The sequence below is a fragment of the Callorhinchus milii genome, unplaced genomic scaffold (genome assembly GCF_018977255.1).
Source record: "Callorhinchus milii isolate IMCB2004 unplaced genomic scaffold, IMCB_Cmil_1.0 Scaffold8, whole genome shotgun sequence".
Classification (NCBI taxonomy): domain Eukaryota; kingdom Metazoa; phylum Chordata; class Chondrichthyes; order Chimaeriformes; family Callorhinchidae; genus Callorhinchus; species Callorhinchus milii.
The window spans coordinates 10,038,343-10,064,853 of NW_024704749.1; the positions used below are offsets into that span (position 1 = coordinate 10,038,343).

A 26,511-nucleotide genomic window follows, 5' to 3' on the forward strand; every position below is an offset into this window, starting at 1 on the left:
TTCCTTGGATACGGTCCAAATGGTTTGGTTTCTTTATCTCATACTTGAAGCAGAAATGGGCACGTTCTTTGCAGCATCCCCACTAAGTAATGGTGCTGACATTCTTCCTCCAGCCAGGCCTTGGAACGTTCCATTATCTTTTGTAATATCGTATAAAGCTGTACTATAAACGACCTGAATAATGTGCTTTGTGCTGTCCAACAGCTACAAAACTGATTTTTCTCTGGCTTTCGAATGCTGAACAGTATAAAACAGGCTGAAAGAAATTCTTTGTTCATTCAGGGACAACAGAATTTTATAACTTGGAATTTTTTTGCTGGTTTAATCAGAACTGAATGGCACCAAATTGTGCGAAGTATTTCTAATTGTGTAGTGTTCAGTAACCTGTTTCTGGAATTTTAAAAAAAAAACACTTTGGTCCTTGGCACAGGATATGCGGTCACAAGATTGGTTTGGATGAAGAAGGCCCTTCGGCCAATCCCATCCTTCCAGAACGTATTGTTGCTTTTGAAATGAACCCTGCAAAATGAGCAATAATGATGTGTAGCAACTCCACCTTTATATTTAAAAAATAGACTTGCTGCTTGTGCTGGAGACTCGTTCTCTACTTATTGCATCCAACTAATGGTACAGCACAGACTTGCAACCTGCTGGGTATCGAATTGTGGTGGTGAATCTGCTGTCTCGAACTTCAGCAGTGAGGAATGATTGCTTTTCATCCAGTTGTGTCACCAGACAACTTATTGCGATCTTGTTTATGCATGGAGTTGAACTGCTCTACAGAAACTGCTCGACTCTCAGTAGATACGGTGGCAAATTAACAGCAGCTGCCTGTTTTCTGCCCTGACATCTGAGTTTACCGATGCTTTCCTGGCATTTATTCCCCACCTTTATAAAACTGGGCCGTCCTCCCGACATAAAGGGCGCTATACAGATGTAATTTGTTGTTGTTTCATAAACTCGCATCAAGTCACCCGAGTTGTCATCCCCACTACAGAATAAACCAGGTGGTTCTGTCAATGATTCTTCATGTTTCCAGATGTGGTCAGTATTTTGAATGCAGCTCTGTCCAGGTGAGGCATGAGGCAATTCTAACATCTTGTGACTCGAGCACATGAGAGTAGCCGAAACCTCTCATTAAGTTTTCCCATTTTAAAGTCCATTTCATCACTTTGTGGCCATTAAGTATTAATTTGGTATTTTCTCAGTGAGTGCTGGTGGCCTTTTAAAGACACATTAACAAATGCTTTTCTTTCAGAAGGTCAGTACTTAAGGGCTCATGGCAGATGCTAATGTCTTGTCTCTCATTAGCAGGAGATCATTGATCCCTAAGATTGGATCACTTTCCCCCACTGATAGCCCTCTGTTTCATTGGTACATTGATCTCTGGCGAAACCCAGTCAATGTCCGCAGAGAGTTCTGATTTGCTTTCATTGTCACCAGTGTTCCTGTATAGTGACATTGGGAACAATTTTCCACCCCTACAGATTCTGTAAATCTAGCTTTGTGGTGCCATGTTCTGATCTCACCACTGCATTGGTGTCTTCTTTTGCATTTGAGATGCAAATTATTGATCAAGTGATAATGTCATAAGAAAGGTAGATTTCTGATCTATTTATTAAAATAATAATCCTCACTTTTGATGTAGCATCTTGTCATATTGTCGAGGCGTCTCAAAGAACGTCACAGGATCCAAAGTATAGTGACTTGAAAGCAATCGCAACAAGCCAATTTGCATGCAAACCTCATGTCCTACAAATGGCCTTGAAGTGAATGATCAATTTTATTTGAGAGAATTGTTGGCCAGGACATCACGAGAGATTCCTCCTTTGCAATAGAGCCACAGTATCTTTAACGTCCACCTCAACAAGCAGACCAATTTCACATCTCAACCAAAGAACGGTACCTCTGACAATTACGCAAAATGCTATTCCAGATATACTGCACACCTTACTGTGTTCCAGGCTTGATGAACAGAATTCTGAGGGGAAGTAAGATTCAAGTACAGTGGTGTTTGTGAATCAGGAAAAAGGTGGGAGTGTATGGAGCATAAACTGGGAGGGTATTTCACAGCACTGCAGTACATATTTACACCCACACAGTGTTCCCCCCCCCCCCCCCGCTTGCCTTGTCCTAGTTGCTTCTGGAAGTTTTCAAATAGATCAGATATTATTTTTAGAGCACCAAGAATTTGTCAAATCGTTGAATTCAGCCTTAATTTTAATGTCTGTTTTCTTTATTGCTTAAAATAACTTTAAGAATTAAGGCCATATCTAAACACCTGCCACGTTTTAGGTGCTCAGAAATCCTATATAAATAGAGTAAGTCAAGACCCAGTGAAATGTTTCCCCATCTAAACACAGTGGATTAGAACATGAGATTGCTGCACAAAAGGTGTCCAATTATATACTGACTTTAGTACTGCCCGTGTAGCACAAGCATGATTTTTTATAGCATCTCGAAGCCTTTGCACACCAATTGCAGGGACTCTTTTTGTGGCTAAATGCAGCAACTATTTTGCTCCAAGAAAAACCCCACAAATAACCATGGGGTTTGTGGGGACAAAACATTGCGATCCTAATGATCGCAATGTTTTGTCCCTACAAACCCTAACATTGCGATCCTCATGACTTTGCTCATACACTCCAACAGCATTTTTTTTTTGGTGGCAGCAAATGTGAATCATCATGATTTTTACAGTATATACTTTAATGTTAGAGAGTTTTTCGAAAGAGGGAGATTCAGAGAGAATGAAACAGATTTTTTTTTACCTTGTTGCGATCCGGGATGCACTGCCTGAAAGGTTGGTGAAAGCAGATTCAATAATAATTTTCAGAAGGGAATTGGATATATACTTGAAAAGGAAAAATTTGCAAGGCTATGTAGTGAGAGCGGGGGAGTGGGACTAATTGGATAGCTCTTTTAGAGAGCCGAGCACAGGCACGATGGGCCGAATGGCCCCCTGTGCTGTGAGTTTCTATGACTCTGAGATTGAGAGTCAGGGAGGGAATGAGAGACAGAGAGCATTGCTGGTATAGTGTGGTACTACAGTGTTTCCTAGTTGGCAGTGTAGCCAATGTTTGTTTTTTGTGATGTCCAATTATCTACCCTGCTTATTCGCGAAAAGACTGATCCCAATTAGCGTTCTCTACCGTAGTGACTTTTCTCGGATGGCACACACACGTGGGCAGATGTTCCATGTGGGATCAGCACATTCCCAGTTTTCGGTAACTTGTCCTCTGCCCCTTGCCTTGAAACAACTAACCATCCTCTAATCCATCTTGAAAATAAATGGCTGGCTAGTCACTGTTGTGCAGGTTAATTTTGACAAGAGATGCAATGAGAGGGGTAGAGGAGGCGAATCTGATGAGCACGTTCCATGAAAATTGCTGTGCAAGACATTTTTAAACCCAGTAATTTTAGTAAGTGCCTGCAGCATTCTGTAGCTCAGTGCAGGTTTATCAGCACCACTGCAGTCTCATCTGAACTCCTGACGGTATGAAGGAACAGTCCAACATTTAACCTAACTTGCAGTTCTGTACCACTTAGAATAATCAAGTCGGTACTAATGTTTTTCTCTCCGTGACCCACCTCGTTTAATCCCACTCTCCTGATCACCGCACATAGATCTTTTCTTCAAAGTTCCAATTACCTATTAATAGAATATATCAACTCTGCTTAGAACTGGGGATTGTGGCTAAGAAATCTGTCTTCCAAACCGTCCTTGTGCACAGCAGTTTTTTTTCTATCCTCTCAGTAATTATCTGACATTTATTATGTCCTCTTGTTACTTCTTGGCTGCTGAAAGAAAATAAATCAACATTCGGATCACCACCATCGTCGCTTCCTGTTTGCAGTGACCTGGAAATTGGTTTGTTTTTAACGTGGGAGGCTAAAATGGCCGACTCCTGGGTCATTAGGTTGGCCTCGCTTTCTGCGTGCTTTGCGTATGAGCAGCAAAGCAGAAAGTGACGTTAGCAGCAGCCCAACATCAGCTATATAATGTAAACGCCAGCCAGCACACTAAGCGAACCTTTTAAAGCCGTGAAATCCTCGTCTGAGTTTTGCAGATGGCCTAATAATAATAATAATAATCCGTGCATTTGATATAGCGCCTTATCACATCTTCGAGAAGTCTCAAAGCACTTCACAGAATATACTGTAAAGTGGCTGTATATTTTGTGGGCAAAATGCCCACAAGTGAGAGAGTGACTGAGAGAAGGGGTCAATTGAATGTGGCAGCAGCCTCCCTTTAATTTCTTTTATATAAGTTGTTGACTTCTATTTCTCATTCCCACTTTGTATGATTTATACAGCTGACCATGGTATTTGACTGTAATTTTCAGCAGCAGTGAAAATGTGTATTCATCACACTATGATATTGTGTGTAACTCAAAGCCACAATGCAGAGTTTGACAGAAATCTGGAAGGGGAGGAGCATGGTCAAATATTTCAAAAGTAGTGTTTTCATGAAGTGCAAATCCGTTACATGCCGTTAGCCAATATCATTTGTTTATTCAGCATCTGAGTTTAAAGGGAACTTAAACAGACTCTGAAATCAAACGGGTGCATTTCATCTGAATGGGACATGCTGATAAGTATAGAATTATAGAATGCAACCGCACCCAAATGGACCGTTCGGCTCGTCAAATGATCCACCTACTCCGTTCTCCTGCTCGCTCCCAAATCCTTTAAAGATATCTTCTCTTCAAGCATCTATCTCTTTCCCATTTTAAAGAATCTGTAGACTTGTCTTAAACAACTGTATTTATGGCACAGAATTTCACATTCCAGCCACCCTTCTGTGTAAAATATGCTACCCGTGTGCAGGGTGCCATATTAAGTAGACGTTATTGTTGTGGTTGTAAGGATTTTTTTTAACCTAACCTTAATGATTCCTTTTGTGATCTTAAATTATTATTATTATTATTAAAATAGTATCCACTGGGTAATGGGTTGGACAGGTTAATGAACTGGATCACGTGACTGAGTCCATAAGGTTTTAATTACTACAGATGGCTGAGAATGAAGCACTCTTGGCTTGGCGACTATTTCTGCTACTGTTCATTCTGTTTCCTCGTACAATCTGCTTTGATGCCTTAAGCTTAAAAGCCAGTGCGACCCCCAAACTAAATGATTCTGATGTTTAGAGGGAAAAATTAAATAAATCTTCTTGATTTGCTTTTGAAAGTAATTATTCATCCTTGTGTAAGTTTATTCCTTTACAGAACCGAAAAGACCAATGTTATTTTGATCTTCGGTTCATTATATATTTGCTTGAGGTGGGTTTTTGTGTTCATTTTCTTCAGTGCACGACCATTTAAAATAACGTTTGCATTGATTTTTTTTTTTTGCGCGTATTTTAACAGGCGGACTACAGTGCTGGGAAATCGAACACTCGATTTGTGTCCACAGCCAACGGCAAGCACTCCCAGAGAGATGCACAGAGTAGAGCTCCTCCCACACTGCCCCAGCGCTGTGCCCTGACCTCAGACTATCACTGGTGTAGCATTTCCATGTGCCTCTGAAACAAACTAATCGTTGATTGATAATTGTGGGAGTGTTTTGCTAATGCCCTTTAAAGTATTGGATCAATCTTTCTCCAGTCGGTTATTTTGGAACCTGTCAGGAAGAAGAGACATACTGGGATCTAACATATGGTTATTAATGTATTCAGTACGAATTACTTAGATGTGCTAGAGTTGATCCTTTCTTCCCTCCGATGCTGTTCTCAGTGCTGATGTCTGTGTAACTGGGCTGTACATTCTACTTGATTTTTGCGGGTTCACTGCTTTAATAAACAAGATCACAAGAGGTTTGGATGAAGAAGACCCTAAGGCCCATTCAATCACACCCTTCCAGATTACCCAACCTACCATTGTGTATTTGGATGAGATGTTAAACCGAGGTCCTGTGTGCATGCTCAGGTGGACGTTAAACGGCACTATTAGAGAAGGGAGTTTCTCTTTTCTCGGGTCCTATCCAACAATCTTCTAAATAAACAAATTGGTCACTCACTCCATGGCTGTTTGTGGGACGTTGCTGTGTGCAGTCCATTATTCATAGTAAATCATGTGGAGGGCTTTGAGATGTCCTTTCAACTTAATAAGGCACTATACCAAATGCAAAGATTAATTAAATTACAGCAACTAGCTGTTTTTAAATGAGTCCTGTGCCTTCCTACCACTGAACCAGACACACTGACACAGTATTCATTGTTAAATGATTAAATAATTTTCTTCCTCGAAAATGCTTGATTGTGTGGAGCATTCCCTTCAGAAAGTAATAACTGTACAGCTATAAAACATTTGGGATTATTATCACGTGACTTTAAATTTTGTCTAGAAGATGGGACACGGACACTCCACTTTACAGTATATCCTCTGAAACGCTTTGAGATGTCCTGCCGTGGAAGGCACAATATCAAGTACAGGGATCATTACTATTTAGTGTTTTTTTTACTACATGATTATAATTTGTGTGTTCCTCTTTCAGAGGTTCGCTGAAAACCCTGATTCACACAGTACACCTGCTACAGAAACAGACGGACCTGGGATTCTTATCTGTTACCGATGTGCTTCACAGGTGAGCAAAATGCTTGTAGGAAAATGGCGTTAGCCTATACAGAGTTCACCAACACCAGCATTACTCCGATTGGTGGTTCCATGAAGATACTTGTCCCTACAAGACTGCCCTATTCAAGCTTGCTCACAGTAGTATGGATAAGTTTATACCTTCAAGTCTGAATTACGAGCTGAATATTTATATTGCTCTATATTTTTTTAAAAATAATTAGATACATATTTTATAATAAATTTGCTAGAAAACATATTTCGCATTCTAAATGTATAATATTTTATAATAAATATATGGTGTGATATTATAATAAATAGTAAGATAAATTAATATTGTTATACCTAGTGGTGCAGTTGCTGTAATTTTAATGGAATCGGCCATTGAGCCCACCATGGTTGTGAGGGCTCTCTGAACAAGCTGTCTCTTTAATCCCCTTCCCTCGTCACTTCTCCAGAACCTTTTTCTTCATAAAATGACAGAACTGGTTCCAAGTACCTTTATTTACTAAAACAGTGGACTTGCGTTCTATTCCACCCAAGCCAGATCCTAGCTACAGGGCAGAGTAAAAAGTTGGGTGAGGAGCTATAGGATTGATAAGTCTGGCTTTAATATTGATGCTTTCAACTGAAAATTGCATTGATTTATTTTTACTTCTAGAAGTAATCTACCCAAGTCATTGCTTGGTGTGTAGGTTTGGTTGTTTTAATGTTCTTATTGGTGTCCCTCACTCTCTTTTCAGGCTCCTTCTACTTGAGGGCGGGCCAGGTTCTGCCTCCTGCTTGCTGGGTAACAAACACATGGTATCCTGGGGGTTTGAGGACATGCTGTCTGCACCGGAAAGCAACAGTGGCTCCAATGACAACAAAGGTACATTCCCTCCAGGGCAGGAGGTGGTAAGAGACTTCTGGAGGTAGAGATGGATAGTCATGTGTGGTTGCCTTGTTTAAGGTTAGAGCAAATAGTAGTGAATGTGTAGGGAAGCCTTATATAAGTAAGCAACAGAGTTATACAACACAGTTCATGTTCCTATAGTGACTTTCACATTGGAAGAAGTTATTGTAGCAGGGTCTGTTCAGTGTCCTGTGTGTGAAAGTTCTACACTGTGTAACCGTGCATTTCTTACTATGAAGTTCGGAGCAGTTGGTGCCTAGTACAAGATGTTCATAGTTTCGACTCATTCACTTTGATCGGGGTATTTACTTGGATGTTCAATACCTTAAAATCTGTTCTGGATCTATTTGGGACTGTTCTGCTTAGAAACTTCACTCTTTAAGTGCTATTAAATCTCGCTAAGCAAACTCTCAGCACAGTTCCGTATGTTCATGTATATTCGAGTCAGTTGTATGAAGCGCTTTGAGACGCCATCCTGACATGAAGGGTGCTATATAAATGTAAATTGCTGTTAGTGTTTACTCGTTAGTCTCAAGAATTGTAGGACCCTGACTGCTTTCTTCAACCTAGGTAGCTCAGGTGACTTGTATCTATCAACATGTTTGTACATATATATATTTTTTAAATATACCATGAATTGTACTGGATGTTGGGGTAGGCACTCGGCATCCTTTACTCTCCCAAACCCATTCATGTTCACATCTGTTCAGTGTGCTCGATTTGTCTGCTGCCTCCGGGGATGATTTGGATGGTTTCTCTCTTACAGCATGTTTATATGCCTCTTGATGGCTGCAATTAACATTGACCTATTTCATGATGAATTTGCTGTGCCTTCTCTTCTCTCTTTGGTGCCTGGTCTATAAATTGGTAGGACGTGGAACAAACCGCTGAAAATAGTTACTTCTGAGTGTAGGTTTTACGGTTGTAATCTAATCGGAGGAGGGAAACTTCTTTGAAACTTGATGAAACCTGCAAACTCTTCCTCCTCCCTCCGTGTGGGGAGAATTGTTATCGATACAGGCTTTTCATTTTGTTGACAGCAGAAATTGGCCATGTCCATTGTGTCATTGATATGTAATGACATTCATAAAATGGTATTTGGTGTCCATGGTAAGGGAACGCTGATTTTTTTAAACTTTAATCTGACAAGTAACAGTAGTTACCGCAGTGAATACACATCACAACAGGAGTGGGTTTAAGCTCCAATAATGCAGCAGATCTTTTGCGGATCGGTAGGTTTCGGTAATTTAAGTAGAAATCGACCCCAAATTTATTATTCTACACAACTGATAGTGTACGTTTTTGAGTGCTGGGAGAGATGCTCAGTGTAGCACACAGGAGACTGAATGATTTTTCCAATTGAGATGTATTGCCATGGATAATGGAGGCAGCAGACACAGCAGAGAATTAATAAAGCCTTATATACCAGAATATGTACCTTACACAATGGCAATAAAGATATTGCTTTATTAAGAGTGAGCTTCACTCTTTGATATTCACTGCTATCGCTCCTTCGTCCTTTTTGCTTAATTTTATCTTGGAAAATGGTAGGAGTGAACAGTGTCTGCCTTCGTCCTGAAGAGGTTAAACAATCATTTGTGTGGAAGGGGATGGAGCCAGCAGCCAAATGGAGTGTGTAACCTGATAACCCACAGTGCCAGGATAAAGGACTGAGCGTCTCGCATTCTACACAAAATAGATTGTGTGAGAAATGATTCCTCTTGCGATTTGGGGTCTGTGGCTATTGCAGCCGGTGCAGCCAGAGTATTTCACATCATTGACTCGTGAGCTTCTGCACTTGCGTTCTTCTTTGCTCTCTGATCAATGAACTTATTCCACTTCTTTTTAAAAAGAAATCCACCGAGGGAAATTGGGAATTGGGAAATAATTTTGATTGTAATTGCAATCGACAGTGATTGTAACCTGTTGTCAGCAGGTGTGTGGTCACTGCCTCAAATAAATACTGAAGCCTTCTTGATTTTGAGAGTAAATAGCTGCCTCCCATATTGAGCTTTTAATAGATCCTCACCCCCCCCCCCCCCCCCACTCTAGTCAGCTGTGTGCAGTTACAGCTGAAATCCTTATCCACACATTCATCACCTGATATTTCCAATACCCTCCTCATCATTCTTCCCAGCTCCACAATTCATAAGATTCAATTAATTTGAAACTCTGCTGCCCATGTTGTCATATGTACTACTCTTGTCCCCTCTCCCTCCCTCCCCCAAAAATTGTGTGAAATCAGGATGTTGCGTAGTTGAACGCATGTCCCTTCACACTGCACAGCGTGTAGAAAAGTTGGGGTCGCCCATCAAACCCACCTGAGAGGGCTAGTCTCTTTTAGCGAACCTCATCGTTGGAATTAAGTGTATAATGGGGAAAATGCGGAAAAGGCAAAACCTGCTTAAGCAACCGAATAAGAGGCAAATGGTGGAGAATAACATTTAAAGCCTAAACCACAAGAAAAGGGAAAGGAATGATTTTAAATGCATAATCTATTCACTGAAACCTACGGTTTGTAACGTTGCTCACAATATAACACTGTCGCTTTGTGATAGTGTTGCGCATAATCCGTTTTTGCTTGAAATCTATTGTTTTATCTTATGAGGCCGTCTCTTTGTGTCTTTCAGATGCAGATTTGGGTCGCTGCCTTGCAACAGATGGGCTGTACCTATATACAACTAACTCCGTTGGCAAGGGGATCAGCAAGCTGGGCTCAGGGCTCCATGGGACTCTACGGTAAATGCCTGCAAATGGCAGCATTGCTCTAAACCAATTGGGATTACTTTGTAAAGTGAGGCAGTCGCTGAAAAAATGAGCTACCTCTTATATTTCTGGATTTCTGTTCGAGGCTAATCCACACTGATTGCATTTCCACTGCCGAGGCTCGGTGACCACTGTACGGTGACTCGTGCTGGACTACCAGTGGAAAGCTTGCCAGCCAGCAATATCAATGGCAAGTTATGCAAATTTAGCTGGTCAAATTTAGCAGTTACCCCACTGCATACTCTGGGGTCCCCAAGCCTTGACCGTAGCCAGCCTGCGCCTCATACTCTCAGAATCAGATATGCAGGCTGCGCCCCTCCAGGGAGCGAGTCTGCATTCCAATCCTGGCAATCTTAGTGATGGTGTCCCCGTGTGTCAGATAGCTGGCTAGCTGACCAAAAGTAAATGACATTTTTCAAAACAAATTATTGTGTGAAAAAGCTCAAGTGACTCGACTGAAGTTCACTTTGGAGGGGGAAAAAACTAAGGATGAAATATTAAACAAAAAATTCAAAAATTGTTCAACACCATAATTGAGGTATTCCATATTTGCTTCCACCTCTTGACTCTTATATGTAACCCTCCCTCTGGGTGAGCTTTCAATATCTGATACTCACAGACTGCTTTCTATATCGCCTACATTGCATTAATTTAGTAGTGCAGCACAGACTGAATGGCCTCCTTCTGTGCTGCATAATTCTATGATTCATTTGTTCATAGATTTTGTTGGGGGATGATGATATTGTCTGGATTGATGTATTATACACAGGGTCAGCCGGTTTTGGCACTGCTGTTTCTAATCCACCGATTACTGTTTTTTTACAGGGGTTTTGTCTATTGTCGCAACGAGGACCTGGAAACTGGCTGGATTGCTTATGGCAAGAGAGCACTCCTTCACCGGCCTGCCTCATTCGATAGTAAACCTCATTACCTCTTCCAACTCATCGATCAGTACACCCTGCAGGTAATGTTGAAGAATCTGAGCGTTTAGATTGATGAGTCCACCACAGTCATTTTCCATGGTTAAAGTCTTTTGTTTCCTGAAAAATATAGGTCCAATGCCCCAGAGGCTGCAAGGCTTTATATGCAAAGTACGACAAAGTATGGGTCGTTGCTGCCATCTTCTTCCATAGTAACAATATATAATTAATAATTCTTCCATGTGAATATGAATCGCTTATGTCACTTTCTGTGTGATATACATGTCCACTAAGTGCAATAAGTGCCGTTAATGGCACTTTTCTTCACAAAGTAGTATTCACGGGATTTGCTGGACACATCCACATTGAAAGGAAGTGATGCTAGCAGTGCCAATACTTGCCAGAAGGGATTATACCAAGTTTGCCTTATACGCAGTAAGATAAATGTAGCCCCTCTCTAACATAAATCCTCTCAATAATAACTTTATTCAAACCGCACTTTCCCGCATTTCAAAGCCAAATGGTTCATTTTTACATTGATGAGTCAAACATTAAATAGACTTAACATTTCCAATTAAGCTGCAATTTGTTTTCTCTCTAACCTTGAGGGCTGTGAACGTCACTGTGAATTAAGTTCAAAAAATCTAAAAATGTATCTGAAGACTGGATAATCTAAAAGTAGGCAAGAATGAAATGATTTCCTTGTACATTACGCTAATTTAGAGGAATTGGAATGTGCATATCTAATTTTGCATGCAAAAATATGTAGTTAAAAATTAAATACTTTTTCAAAAAAAAAGGCCGGTTTACTGCATTGATGAACAAGAGATTGCTGTGCAAAAATTGTCTGCCATATTTGCATACAAAATAGTCACTCCACTTTATAGTATATCCTGTGACGCGCTGTGAGATTTCCTCCTGATATCAAAGGTGTTATATCATGTGTAAGGATCATTATTATTGTGTCAATGTGGATAGGACTGTGGTATTGACTGTTGAAAGATTAGCGAATGGAGAGAGGAAAGTGAGTCAACACTTCAGGTTGATGACCTTTCATTGGTGTTCCCTAACTCGTACAGCAGTTAACTGACCAAATCCCATACTCCTAGGTTGCAGTAACGTCTCCATGTTTTATCTTTGTTCCCCTCCCTTGCTCAGGTCTCCCAGATCGTGTCCATGCCCCCAAATCATTTCCCAATCGGCAGCAACATGACCACTGTCCACCTCTGCTCTGATGGGACTTACATCTATTGGATCTGGTCTCCTGCAAGCTTGAACGAAAAAACTCCCAAAGGCCACTCAGTTTTTATGGATGTCTTTGAACTTGCAGTAAGTTCACATGTTATTTGTTTGTCAAAAATGTAGGGATATTGGGTTATCCCTAAATTGTGTGGAATAAGAGTATTCAGGGTTATAGAGAAAAGACAAGAAAATGTGATCAAAAGACTTACTGTGGTTTACTGAAAGGGCAGAACAGGTTTGATGAGCCGATTGTTCTCCTATTCTAATTTTCCTGTACAGTTTACAATATACAACTTACATGATCATGGAGCAGCATTGTTACTTGAATTGGGTGTCTGAGAAATAAGTTATAAACTGAAAATGGACTCAGTCTATCTGGTTCTTTTGTTTAAAAATGCTTTGCAAACATGCTCATTAAAAGCATGTTTCAGTCTGGAATTAGCTGACTCCAGGGAAGGACTATATGGAATATGCATAAACCTATTTTTAATTAAAGGAATACTACAGGAAATGCAAATGGACTCTAGTTTAGCATGGGTTTGATTATAGGGCAGGTATACTTCCTGTGCTCACTGGTTGGCTTTGTGTGTATCGTGCGCAGGCAGTACTGACATCCCTTGCAGTGCGTTCTCTACAGAAAACAGCGCTGATGTCACTTCACGACCTGATTCTGGAACCACTGACTGGCAGCCATTTTTAGCATGTCTCCATAGGACTTGGAGAGGCAGACCAGTCATTGGGATCAGGGATTCTTCTCACTCAGTTTGTGTTAACCCAGCAAGCCATAACCTAGCTGGGCAAACAGCGGGAAGCTTGCCAGACGGTGCTCTCAATAGCAAGCCATGTGGTTCTAGCTGGCTAAAGCACTTGGTGTCCTGACATTTGTGGCTTTCTGTTGTAGATGCACAATGGAATCTGTGCAGCACACCCTCTCCAGGAACGTATAATTTTAACACGGAAGGAGGGGGAATCTGCCAAAAGCATAAATGAGATGCTGCTGAGTCGACTCTCCCGCTACCGTGCCTCCCCTTCAGCCACATTGGCTGCGCTCACTGGCTCAACAATTACCAACACCCTGAAGGAAGACCAGTCTGGTAAGAATGAATCGTGTCCACCAGCGTCAGGAGCTTTGAGCACTGCTTCCAATTTAAGTGCAAACAATCTTTTGAGACGATGGTCTTAAGGCTAAGACCATGCAAAATTCTGAACGTGTAATGTCCACATTCTAGCAGGAATCCAAAGAGAATCCCTGCTGATTTATTTGCCCTCTCTAAGCCATTGACGCTGAAAGCAGCTTCAGGACTTCTCCTGAGATCAGCTGGTCAGCATAGTCCAGGGATGCTATCTGTGATTTCCCCTGTCTGTCTGTTCAGGTGGGTGCGAAAGATCCCATGGCACTACTTGAAAAGCAAAGGGAGTTTCTCCCGGTGTCAGGCCAACAGGGAAAGGCGCTATATTAACTGCAAGGAGTATTATTACATTAGGCACTGATTTTAGCATCTGAACTAGTGAGGGGAGTTTGAAAGTTTTTTTTTATTTGGAGGGGGAAGGAAGCCAGGGAAAACCACAGAGACTGAAGAGAGTAAATCACAGCTCCGTGACCTGCTTACCAAAGCAAACGGGAACCTGCCTGAAATCAGTTTCTTGCAACAAACAAAAAAGCCTCGTTGCTACGGCACTGATGGTAAGCGACCAATTTCGCTGCATAGCCTTACGCTATTCTTACTCTGTACAGACCCCCATGGCGGGATCTTTGCAATGACCTATTTACTCATTCGTACTTTTGACAGGAGTTTATTGTAAGATTTCAGCATATGTAGTCTGCCTGCTTTCATCTTATTTTAAGTGTTTTATATTTTTTATTTCCCTGGTGTTTATTACACCACTTATACAAGTTGGAAATTTGGCCCTGTATCACTAATATTCTCTTGGCTGTCCATTAAGAGTGGCCTGGTGAAAGGTCCTCATGTGAATTTCTCCAGCTTTTGTTCGTTGCATCCCTGTAACCAGAGACCCAAGATTTGTCCTCCTTGAGTGGGTGGAGGAAAGGAAGGGGAATCTTTATAGCTGAGCTGGCTCTTATGTGATGTGCATGGCAATGGAATGTTGGAATCGAGTCAAGCCTCTGTCGAGGTCTTGGATATGCTGTTCCTGAGCCAGGTTCCTGATCTAACCACTCAGCCTGGCTCATCCGCAGAGGAGAAACTGAATGATAACAACAACAACTTGGATTTATATAGCGCCCTCCACGCCGAACGGTGTCTCAGAGCGCTTGTGCTGATGTGGTGTACCTACTCTGCAAGCATAGGATGGAATACAGGCAACCAAAATAACTCTTAGCTTGTGTTTTAAACTGGAATTGACCCAGCACAACAATTTAAATGTTTTGCATTGAGGATGATCACTTTTGAATACTGTTTATTGTAAATGTAGACCTTATACAATACAACAACAACAACTTCCATTTATATAGCTACATTTCATGCATGATAGCATCTCAGAACGCTTAACAATGGTGGAGCTTGACGCCTGGTTGGGCGAGGTGTTCACGATTGAAGAGGAAGGTCTTCAGGTGTGATCTGAAGATGAGGAAGGAGGAGGCAAGGTGGAGGGATTAAGGGGAAAAAAGCCTAAGTGTTGCACTTAATTTTAGATCTAATACAGTAGACCTAATAGAGGTGACATGAAGGCAAAAGGCGATGAGGAATTTCTTGAGCAGGGGATGGTTGTGAAATTTTGATCATACTTGTACTTTTAAACCATTTAATAATGTCATCATACCAGAGAATCCCATTGTGATGCTGTCAATCACATGGGCGAGTTTCTTTCCGTTACTTTAGATTGAGTTTTAATGCCCAAGGGCGGATTTTAAGAAGAGAAGCCATAAGTTTAAATTGATCAGCAGTGAATTTCTGGAAAGCTGGAAGGAGTGATTACCCAAGTAGTTCCACTTCTTAAGCGAGGATTTCAATTTGGTGAATGAGAGGAGAGAGTTTTTGTCAGTTATAAGGAGATTAGTGATGCCCTTCTCTGCGAGAGTTCACTGTTAGGATAAGCAGTACCTGCAGAATTCGGGTTAATCCAATAGCAGTGTCTTTATTTACTCGGGGGAATTGTAGGGAAGTATGCTTTTTTGACAGCTTCATCTCGGAATAATACAAGCAAGTCTGCTTTATTCCATGATGAAGGTGTCAACCTGATGGATCCCAAGCATTCATTTTTGGAACTGGCCGGGGCCAAAAGAATAGCGTGCCTGTGGNTTTTTTTGTGGAATCCGAAAATGTAGGTTAGCAGTAAAATGTGCCACTCAATAACCATTAGCAGTAAAGCCTTCAGCCTTTGTGCTCCTACTCACTGGAAATCCATCCCGAAATCCCTTTGCCTTGTCCCCTCCCTTGCCTCCTTCAAGGCCTCCTCTTCGACCACGCCTTCGGTCATCCTCCAACTCCCCCACTCCCCTTGCTCTCCACCCCTCTTGATTCCAACCCCCAGTTTGGGTACAAACCCTAATACAAACTGCCCAGGACTTAGGACGTCCTCCTGTATTTTCATTGGGGGTATTCTCCGTTCACAAAGTTTAGAGAATCTTTCCATGTGGGCTACAATTAACCCATCAACCTCTGGCTTCATCATGGGAAAGCAGTCAATTCACTACCTAATCTTCTCATTTTGCAAAGTCTTTACAACCTGGAGTTTATAAAGTTTATAACCTGGACTTTATAACCCAGAGCAGAATTGAGTTTATGCTCACCCAGCTATTAGTTGATTGGCAGATTGCTTTCCGGGGGTAATAATCCCTACATAAAAAAATAATTTTGAAACATTGGTCGCTCAACCCACACATGTTTGTGGGCCACTGCTGTGTGCAATTGGTTGCCACATTTCACCAACGAAGTACACAGGCATATGTTCACTTTGCAATATATACTGTGAAGTGCTTTGATTCCAACGACCTGGTAAAGCAACAACAACAACTTGCATTTATATAACGCCCCTCATGCAGGGTAGCGTCCCAGAGTGCCGTATCAAATGCAACGATTATTATTATCGTTATTGTTGCCGCTCTGACGGAAGGAAATGTTTATTATTTCAGCTAAATCTATTTTCCTCCCATCCATTTAGCAGCAAATACAAGCTGTGGCTTACCCCTGAAGACCTTAAGGAAGACCCCTATGTACACGTGTGGGACGTACCTGGTCCTGCTCAGTGCCCCGCCAGGAGGCTCTGGGAGTTCAACAACACGCTCCCTGTTTGGTGGCACGAGTGGATTGTCCTCTTTAAAAAGTAAGTTCAATTGCCTTAAATACCTCTCTGGTGTCTTAGTGTGAAGATTTGGAAAGGGTGCATCTCCTGTTACAAGGCAAGGCGTTCATTGCTGTGACTCGGTGACGTGCTGCTATGAAAGGCAATGTAGGAGCTTTTCAATTCAGCCAGCTTTCAATCACATCAGACTGTTTCAATTGTACTGTCTGTTGAAAAGCTATTCACCTCTACACTGTAGACCCCTCTGATGTAATTTATTTAAATACTCTTTGTTCCCCCAGCTACACCTTCTCCCCCCTTCCCCATTTTCTAAATAATATTGCCTCATTTCTCCTCCTCGAGATTATCTTCCTCCTAAATGGTTTTGATGGAGAGCCAGAGCTTTATCTCCTCAGTACAGTTCCATCCAGTGAATTGAATAGCAGCTCAGCCATTTCAATGTTAATAGCTTGCATGGAGTGTTCACTTAAGAGGAATCCATGAAGCATGCGCCGCATGAAAGCACTTCTTGCACTTCAAATGAACTGATGCCGTGTAATAATATAGTTACGGACAGCTTTAAGTATTTGGTGACTTAACCTGCTTCAGTAGGCGATGCGAGTTTGTGCAGCAATTGGATCCTTTCTCACTGAATTATATAGCAAGATATGTATACAACCTGTGTGCTCACCAGCGCTGATTTGTGCCAAAGATTGGCCAATATCGAATGGTTACGGAACCTAAGTCCCTGGTGATGGAGGGTGCCAGTACACTGAGCCACAGTGGGACCGGGAATCACAGCTGTCACATGGTGCGTTGCAAATCTGACTTGGACCACGTAGAACGGAGGATGTGAACAGAGGCAAAGTGGAAGAAAAACAGAGGCAGTAAACCTTGGGATACTCCTTGAACCTCTTGGATAGTGATTAAGAGCCACACCCTCCCTCCTGTCCTAGTGAGAAAATACATCACTGATTTGGGACGGAACAAAGCAAAATTGTGAAGGAAGGATGGTGTTTAACGCAGAGACTATTTACTGTTTAATAAGAGAGATTACAATGCGGATGATGATACGTTTTCTAAACCGTTTACATTCTCCAGTACAAACTGTACCCGACACCTTAAATTTTAGCACACGTCCATACATCTTGCCTTTATGAATAACGGGAGACAAATGTGATCCTTACATCGCTTTCCTGATACGTAACATGAGGTGGCATTGTCTGAGCCGGAGAAGTCCAGATTCTTTGCCTATCTGAAGAAGGGGGAGTGGGGTGGAAGGATTAGAGGAAAAGATGGCTATGGACAGGCGGTTTTCCAGGAATTGCATATTACACTAAAACCAGATATCCCCTGCTTCATCAGAATGATTCTTTGTCTCTCTCTTTCAGTTCTGTCCTCCAGCCTGGTGTTCAATATCTCCGATGGTCAATTCACCAGCCGTGCAGACCTGATTGATGCTGCCGGCAGTTCGCTTGGGCGAGGAGCTCTGGTACCAGGGCTGGGTAAGGATAGCAGTGTGAACCGAATACACTGAGAATCTCTCATTTGCTAAAATTCTATGTTGTGGTGAGCAGTGCCTTCTGTCTCATGCACAACAGTCATACATTGAGGTGACAATGCTCAGTTTATTATTCTGGGGTTTGGGTGTGTGTCACACTCCTATGTGGGTGCTTTTAACTCATTTCCTTCAATACAGAAATACCTATACTATCACAGTGGTGCAGTGTAGGAGGTGGAGGGGGGAGGAGGAGGAAGAAGAGTTCTGGAAGGTCAGACAGAAAGAACATTGTTGGTGCAGTGTAGCGGATGCTGTTCTCTGCATGTAGCTTAACTGTGCTTGAGAAGGACTGTTACACTGCTGAGGCAGACAATCTCAAAAAAACCACTCTGGAGTCCTCAAGCCTTGGCTCTTGCCAACCTGAGCCTAATACTTTCCGGAATTGGGTAAGCAGGATGCATCCCTCCAGGGAGAGAGTGGGCATTCCATTCCAACAATTTATCTCTGGAGTTTCCAGGTGTAGGTGGGATGTATGGCATTCTCAGCTTGGTTTGGATACTCGGTGATGGGTTTCTGTTTGTGCCAGACACCCGACTGATCAAAAAAAAAAGTGAAAAAACTGTTCTTTTCTCCAAATACTAGCAGTTACATTGATGAGCACAACATTTAAATCACGATGGGAATTCTTGCTGATGTGGGCAGAGGTCCAGAGGGAATCTGTCCTTTGTTTCTTCTCTTCTCTCTGTGCTCCTTTAACTGGCCAATGCATCTTTAAAAAAAAATTGTCATTCATTCATTAATTCTTCCTGTATCTGTTCCTGCCATCAGGCGCTTGCTATGATGCGATGAATAATATGATCTGGACGTGTTCTAGCGACTACATGGATCAGTGGTGTAATCCCGGTAACCAGGCCTTCCACCACATCTGCCAGAGGCTGGGTGTGAGCCATGTCATCCAACAACCCAAAGGTGAGAATGGGCACCAGCAGTGTCTAGGGTCAGCCTTACAGTCAACCCGTGATGCTTAAAACTGCGGCTTTCCATTCCCATTATTACCAGTGCACAGGAACTGTCAAGGCCTGAGAATGTGTGTGTGTATACACTGGCTCCTTTAAGAGCAATCCTTTCACTTCCTTTCCCCATAGCCCTACAGTAAACTTGTATGAGATATTCAGGGCCCTGTTGTGCCCACACAAAATGCAACTTGACTGGCAAACCGCAACACTGGTAAAGCACTACACATGCTGCAGGTAACCTTGCGTGTCAAGTGTCAGTGTTGTTTTAATATTAATTCCCGTGTAGTTAGAAAGTGCCAAATTCTTCCCACGGAACCATGTCTAGGATTCTTCATCATCCCCAAAAAATGCCCAGCAATATCACATCCATGTTTGGCTATGAAATTGATGCATCATGCTGGACCAAATCCACATTCTAGTTCACACTACGCTCCAGGAAATATTTTTTTTCCTGGAAGAATGTAGAGAGACTGAATCTGCCGTTAGTCTGTCTGCAGCACACCTCAAATTCAACTGAGGGAAATAAGTTAAGATAAATGAGCTAGTGCTGTACTTTAAATATTATGTTTCCCCTTTTAGTGAGTTTAAATCCTAATAGTCACATTTTGACAGACTTTGTTTCATTGCTTCACATCCTATATTGTGAAAACGGAATGAGGTCCATCACTCAACTGTGATCTGTAATTACAAACTTGTGCTGTTTGTATTTTAAATATGCTCTTGTTGAGGGCTCAAATTCCAGCATGTAATCTTCAACTGTATTGCAGCTATATGTATCCAGCAGAGCTGAATAGCCCCTTGCATTGATGATTGTATTACTTATCTATGTCTTGCAATATGTGCATTGTATTTCAGGAGATGGTCTGATAATCTCATTGTTCGCGCTTTGATAAGGAGGTACTGCTCATCAGTGGGTATCGGGCTTTCTACAGTAATTTGTGGTCTAGGGGAGCAACTTTACTACCCACAAATTACAGTCATTGCACTTTACAGTTTATGTCTTGTGGTGTTTTGAGACGTGATGAGGCGCTGTATCAAATGCTAAAGTTTCCGCTATTCTCTCCTCTTGTGTCTATTCATACAGCACATCTCTGCCGCCAGCTGAGAGAATTACCCCCCTCCCCCCCCGACTATTTGTGCGTCACCCTCAGCTGAGTGCTGAGTATATAGATTGGACCTGCTTCAAAGTGTGTCATGAGGGCCTCATTGGCATCTTTAGTACTAAGGAAAAATGTGGATGGCTTGGGAAAGACTGAGACAATCCTGGAACTAAAACATTGTTCGAGCAGAAGCAGAGCCTGAAAAAAAATAGTGCTTTCGTGTTAAGAATGTTGACTTCCAGGGGCTAATAATCGGTGATTTTTAATGGGATACTTAAATACAGGAGTCAGGACTGCTTCCAGTAACCACAATGATTGCAACCCGCAAGTTAGTCAGACGTGCTTCCTTAGTTAAGGATTCCATTGGAATTTGTTGCACTTTAGATCAAATTGTGTTGCCCAATTTTAAAGGTCATTGGAGCATGCAGAATGAAGAATATTTGAAAGAAGCCAAACTTAATTTGGTACAATTCATAATTCCTAAGTGTTCATAATGCGCTGGAGTGAAGCGCACGCTGTAGCTGAGAGTGGAGCCATTCTGTTTAATTCTTCCGTTTGTATGTCTTTTCCTTCAGACGCGGCAATGTCAACCAGCGAGGTGATTAATCAGCTTCTGCACCACGTAGGAGCCATGTGCATCCATCAGCTCAATCTGCTGGCTGCCAGCGTTAATCTGCCCATTTCCAACTTTCTGGGCAAGCAGCACCCAATCGAGGCCCAGCACCTCAGCAGTATCTGTGACATCATGGAGAAAGCCATGTCTAACAGTGATACCTGCATCATACGCTGCATCCTTGTTGTTTTTCAGGTACCATGACGGCCCAATGTATTGCAAACTTCGACCACGTTAACAGCAATTCCTTTGTACTAAGTTAAAAAAAAAAACAATGACCTTGGAGAGCAATGGTAGTGCAGAATTAACACCTTCCACCTAGAATTGTAGTGTTACAGCACAGAGCTGGTATTTTTTCTGCACACGAGCCATCTAATCTAGCCTCACCGCCTGGCTCCCTGTATCCTTTAATATTGCTCTTTTTCAAGCATCCCATCTGTAATTCCGGTTTCAAGGAATCTATGAGCTCTTCAGCTACAGTTCCTGGCAGAGAATTCCCTTCAACCTCTATGGAAAGAAACTTCCTTTTTCTGACTCACTAACCAGCTGAACTAGACTGGGTTTCTCCTCCCTCCTCCCTCTGTGCAACAAGATCACAAGAGTAAAGCCCTCATATTTCACTCATTGGATCTTGTCCTTCCAGAATAAGCACCTCACCTCCTTCCCATAACATACAGCATGCTTTCTACATAGGCCCACCTTTTGAGTGCTTGGCCCTTGATTAGTAGCTTGGTGTAAGGAGCAAATAAAACAAACGTACATCCTGCTACTAGGGCTTGTGTTCTTTAGCATGTCGATGCACAAAAGAATGAAAAGCTAAAGGAAGTGACATTCAATTTCCGATCCAAAGGCATTTGCATTCGATTCAGTCGGAGGGCGAGAATCCCGAGAGCAAACAGTACTGATCGTTAGACTGTCAGCTCTTTATCTTTATTTACAGGTTATATTCAAATTTTTCTTCAATCCTCAAACGGAGAGAAATCGGGAGATTGTACGTCGGTCGGAGCTGCTCTTATGGCAGCTTTTAAAAACGCCTGTTGATCAGATTGGAGTTGAGATTCAGAAGGAGGTGTGTCTGGCAATAAGGTAAGTGACTGTTTATGAGCTGCCAGTGTTTTTGCTGATTCAAATTACTCAAACTTCTTGTTGTATTTAAAACCACTACAGAATGCCAGATTATAATAATTAATGATAATAATAGTAATCTGTGCATTTGGTATAGCACCTAATCATGACAGAGGACATCCCAAAGTGCTCCACAGGATATACAGTAAAGTGGTTGTGACTGTGTACATTTTGTGAGCAAATGTGGTTTTCATGAACTTAACTATTTACATTCAGTGCAAATGGGAATGGTATGAATGCTGAGGAATAAAATATGAAGTCAATGAAAGATCAACAGCATTCCCCAGTGCCCACTGTGAAAGAGTAGAGGTCAACATGAATCTCACTTGATAGTGATATTTTTGCTCATGTTGCCCTAGAATCTGATGATAATAGGTTCAGTGAGGGTCTTTTATAGAAGGAGTAAGAAAACTCTGGACACATTAACTGTCTGTTTGGCCATGTAATAACACTGGCTGTATTTTTAAGAGGTATCTCTAGATTGAAAGATCCCAAGCTTCTAAATTGGGGATTATGATAGAATCGTAAAACGTTAATTTTTCTTCCAAGTATTTATTCAGTTCCGTTGTAAATGCGGTTATGGGCTCATTTCAACAGCCACAAGGCATTCTACATCCTAACAACTTTTTTTTTAAAAATTATACCCCACCCACTTCTTTTCTTCTGGTAATAGTTCTCAGTTTATGCCTTCTTACTCATCAATCAGTTGAGCTGGTCTCTTACAAAAATACTTTCTCCTTCAATCCACCCATTCTTCAGGTGGATTTTAAAGGGTCTACAACATCATTCCAAACAGAAAGGAATGTGTCCTGATGACCTAGTCAACAATTGTCCAGATAAATTGTTCATTCGCGTCAGTCACGGCTGTGTGGGACTGTGCTGGTAAAAACGGCTAGGGTAATCACTGTACTTGACACTAATTACCTGTGAAGCACTTTAAGAAGGCTTGATACACATAGTGTCCTGAAGTGCTTCTGTGACGAGATTTTAAAAAATGTGAATTCTTTCTTTGCAGAAACAGAATCTGAAGTAAACACAGTAAAGTAGCCGCATTTTTATTGCTAAAAGGTTCTAAATGACGGTTTCTCACCATAAAATGTTGTGATAGAAAGAGATGATGTCTTTGAATGAAGTTGGAAGCAGTTTCGCTTTGTCGGGTAACAGCAGTCTGGTGGCTGTCTTGACTGTCACTTCCTTCATCCGCAGCTCTGGACTCCACACGCTGTACCTAGGAGAGCTGGAGCTGAACAACCTACTGAAACTGGTCTTAACAGAAGGTGAGTGACCCCGGTTATGAAGTATCGAAATGCACGTGAGCCGAAGTTGGCAATTTGTCCCTCTCACTTCTGCACCCTCACCCCCCCGCGCCCGGCATTGTTCCTGAAAAGTTTTCATAAAAATAGAGGAGCAGGCAGAGCAGAGGACGCGGAGCAGTCTATATTCTATTGCCCTTTTAGTGGAAACTATTTTCTGACACTTGGTTTTCAGCCAAACCCATGATAATAGCTGTTGGATGTATAATGGGAACAGTGATGGTAAAATTGATAAGAGCATGAGCGCAGCTGATGCCTTGCTCAAGTCCCAGATGTGCTGATAGTGCCTTCTGTAAGTAGCAGCTGTTATTGTTCCAGTTAAAGTACTTGCTCCTTTACACATTCCTTTCTTGTTACAGGAGAGAGGAACAGTGGCCTTTGTCAGTTGCGAGACATTATCTTGGTTAACCTGGCTGAACAGCTGCAGAATAACAGATTTGGGAGCGAAGATGATGATCACTATAGGTATGGTATGCAGGTCCCTGAGCCTGACTTCAGGGCAAACTCCGCACAACGGTGAGAGAACTGATTCCAAGCGAGAATCCAAACACCACTATAATTAGCGTGTGGAGATGGGAAATAGAATCGGATCAGAAAGTACAGGGCTGCCAGGGTCAGTGGCCCTCCTGTGGCTGAATAGCCATTGTTGTGGCGATATGAGTGCTTCTGTTTTCCTAGCCAGCATTCTGGAAGCACAATCCGGAATGTTCAAACCGCTTGCATTCATATAGCAGGGGGTAGCGTTTACAGGAACCGGAGAGAAAGTTAAAGTTGTTATTCAACCCTCCTCACTCCTCCTCAATTACCTGAGCAGGTAGTCTGCAGTTAGAGCAGGAGTGTTGGCAGCATTATTTCGAGTTCTGTCGTTTGAGGGGAATGTCACACATTTACATTGTTTTAAAATAAGCTGATTATGTGTTTGCAAGATTTTATGGAAGATATCATCAGTTTTGAAATGTGATGACTCAAAGGGGATCTTCTGATCCTTAATGATAACAGAATAGAGGAAGTAAACCCGGAACAAAACTTTCGGATATTCCAAGGCAGCAGAATTAAAGATTGTGAAGGGCAAGCTTAGGACAGACACCTGGAAGAATATTTTTTTAGACAGAGGGCAACAGCTGGAACAGATTATGAGGAATGGCTCATTTAAGGAACAGTTTAATGCTGTGAAAAGTTTGGGCTGGTATGCATGGGCGACTTTCATCTGAACCTCATTTGTGAGTTGTGTTGCCCCAAACGGTCTTACCTTTCCATCTAAAGGAAATTGATGGATTCGTATTAAAAGAAAATTTGCGTTAAAAGAAATATAGAGTAGAGAAAAGTTATCGCAGTTCAAACATTGAAATACCGCACTAGCATTTTAGCTTGAACATATATGTCTGATCCGAGCAGTCTGCTCAATCTGAACAGCGAGTTTAGTGCAGTGTCTGTTGTCTGTCTGATGTGTGTTGCTGGGTCCTGCTCACTCCAGGCTGAATGATGAGCTCCTACACTACATCCTGAAGATCGTGGTGCAAGAATCGTGTATTCTCATCACAAAGTGCCAAACTGTCTCGAAGGAAGAATTTCTCCGGCTTCTTGCTACAGTGCCAGTAAGTAAGGAATTGCATACAGAGGTCTTGCTTTTGCCAAAGCTCTAATCGCTGGTTTTAGGAAAGTCTTGACTGATTTGGCGAAATTTAAGATAGTCTCATCAAAGATTTTCAATAGCGAGAGAAGTTCCAGCAAGGCCAGAAGTGCTTTGTTTTGGTCCCACTCAACTACACTACCAACCGGACTTGTTAGATGTTACCAATACATTTAAGAAAAGCTTAGCACAGAATAATAATACGGTGTATAAATCAGCCTGTTGGGCACTCACTCAAACCAGGCAAACCGTGTTGAGAATTTACTTATCAGATTTGTAATATTTTACTTTATGTAATTACGAATGTATAATGTATTGTATGTTTTCCTCTCTCTCTCTCGCACACGCACACAGGTTGCATCGGCCTGCCTGCGTTATTTGATGGCAGTGCAGAACCATCTCCTTAGTAACACGGTCTTGATCAAACCCGATGATCACGATGATAGTGACAGCTCCCTGCAGGGGGAGACATTGAAGGTACAGGTAAACAACAGGTTTCTATTCTAATACCACTCTCCTCATGCAGCGTGCTGGTGGCGGTGCTTGGCATTAGCGCATGGGAGGGTGCGGGAAGAGGGCTTTTTCAGCCTCAAGCTTGTCATCTGTGCTTCGAAATGTAGCCTCATGCCCATTGCCATTCACGCACTGCAGTTAGAGCAGAGGAAGAAGCCAACAAGCACCTGAAAGTCGGGCTTTGCCAAGGTCACAAATGACGCCCGACGGAGTCAAACCGGGATTTAAAGTGAAATCCTTTTGTGAATATTGAAAGTGGCCTTCATTTGCGATAAAGGCTAAGAAGTCTTTGCTGAGTTAGCCCCTTTCTCCCTTTGCCTCTGGTGGGGGAATGAACACTGCCCTCGTTTTTTCCCCACCCCACACCCTGTCCGTGTTCCTGCAACCGCGGTGATGTTGGATTCATTAGCTTGACAGAGCAGGTACTGGCTTTCCGTTCCATTCTGTGCTAATTCTAATGCTTGGTGCAGTGACTGCGCAGCTGCTTTGCTTTCTGTGTTGCATCACGGGCAATGTGATTTTTTTTTGACCAATAAATAATAATAATCCTTGCATTTGATATAGCGACTTACCATGTCGTCGAGAGGTCTCAAAGAGCTTCACGGAATACACCGGGAAGGGCTTCTATTTTTCCGTTCAATCTTTTGATAAATCATTGGTTAAAACTAAACAAAGTGAAAGCGGATTTCATTTGGGTTTCATTTTAGGCGTCCTCCTTTCAGGTGGGGGTGGGGGTGTGGAGTTGGGGGATTCATCATTTACATTTGCTGAGTTAATTGGACATATCATTGAGGTCAGGCCAGGAGGGAGGGAATTCCATCTGCAGAGTGACTCACACTTCAGCAGCTACTTTTAGACAGATTGCTGGAAGCACGAAGTGTATTGATTTACATTTCTACAGCTCTTTTCACTCCCCTGGGGGAGAAAGGGAAGGGAGTTTCTGCTGGTTTCCTAGCCAACAATGCCCCAAATAAAATTGGTCATTCACTACAGGGCTGTTTGTGGGACATTGCTTGTGTAAATTGGTGGACACAAAATACAGTCACTACATTTTGCAGTAAAT

General features: G+C 42.1%; 1 protein-coding gene across 1 annotated transcript in view; it reads left to right on the forward strand.

Moving 5' to 3' along the window:
- Positions 1–26,511, forward strand: part of LOC103184058 (probable E3 ubiquitin-protein ligase HECTD4) — a 91,750-nt gene that overhangs the window by 23,731 nt on the left and 41,508 nt on the right. The window contains 15 exon segments of the mRNA XM_042337386.1: positions 6,496–6,585; positions 7,316–7,443; positions 10,098–10,206; positions 11,059–11,197; positions 12,312–12,482; positions 13,297–13,489; positions 16,521–16,679; positions 18,029–18,142; positions 18,967–19,107; positions 20,830–21,062; positions 21,808–21,953; positions 23,199–23,269; positions 23,665–23,770; positions 24,780–24,900; positions 25,290–25,412. Coding sequence (XP_042193320.1) covers positions 6,496–6,585; positions 7,316–7,443; positions 10,098–10,206; positions 11,059–11,197; positions 12,312–12,482; positions 13,297–13,489; positions 16,521–16,679; positions 18,029–18,142; positions 18,967–19,107; positions 20,830–21,062; positions 21,808–21,953; positions 23,199–23,269; positions 23,665–23,770; positions 24,780–24,900; positions 25,290–25,412 — 2,044 coding nt within the window.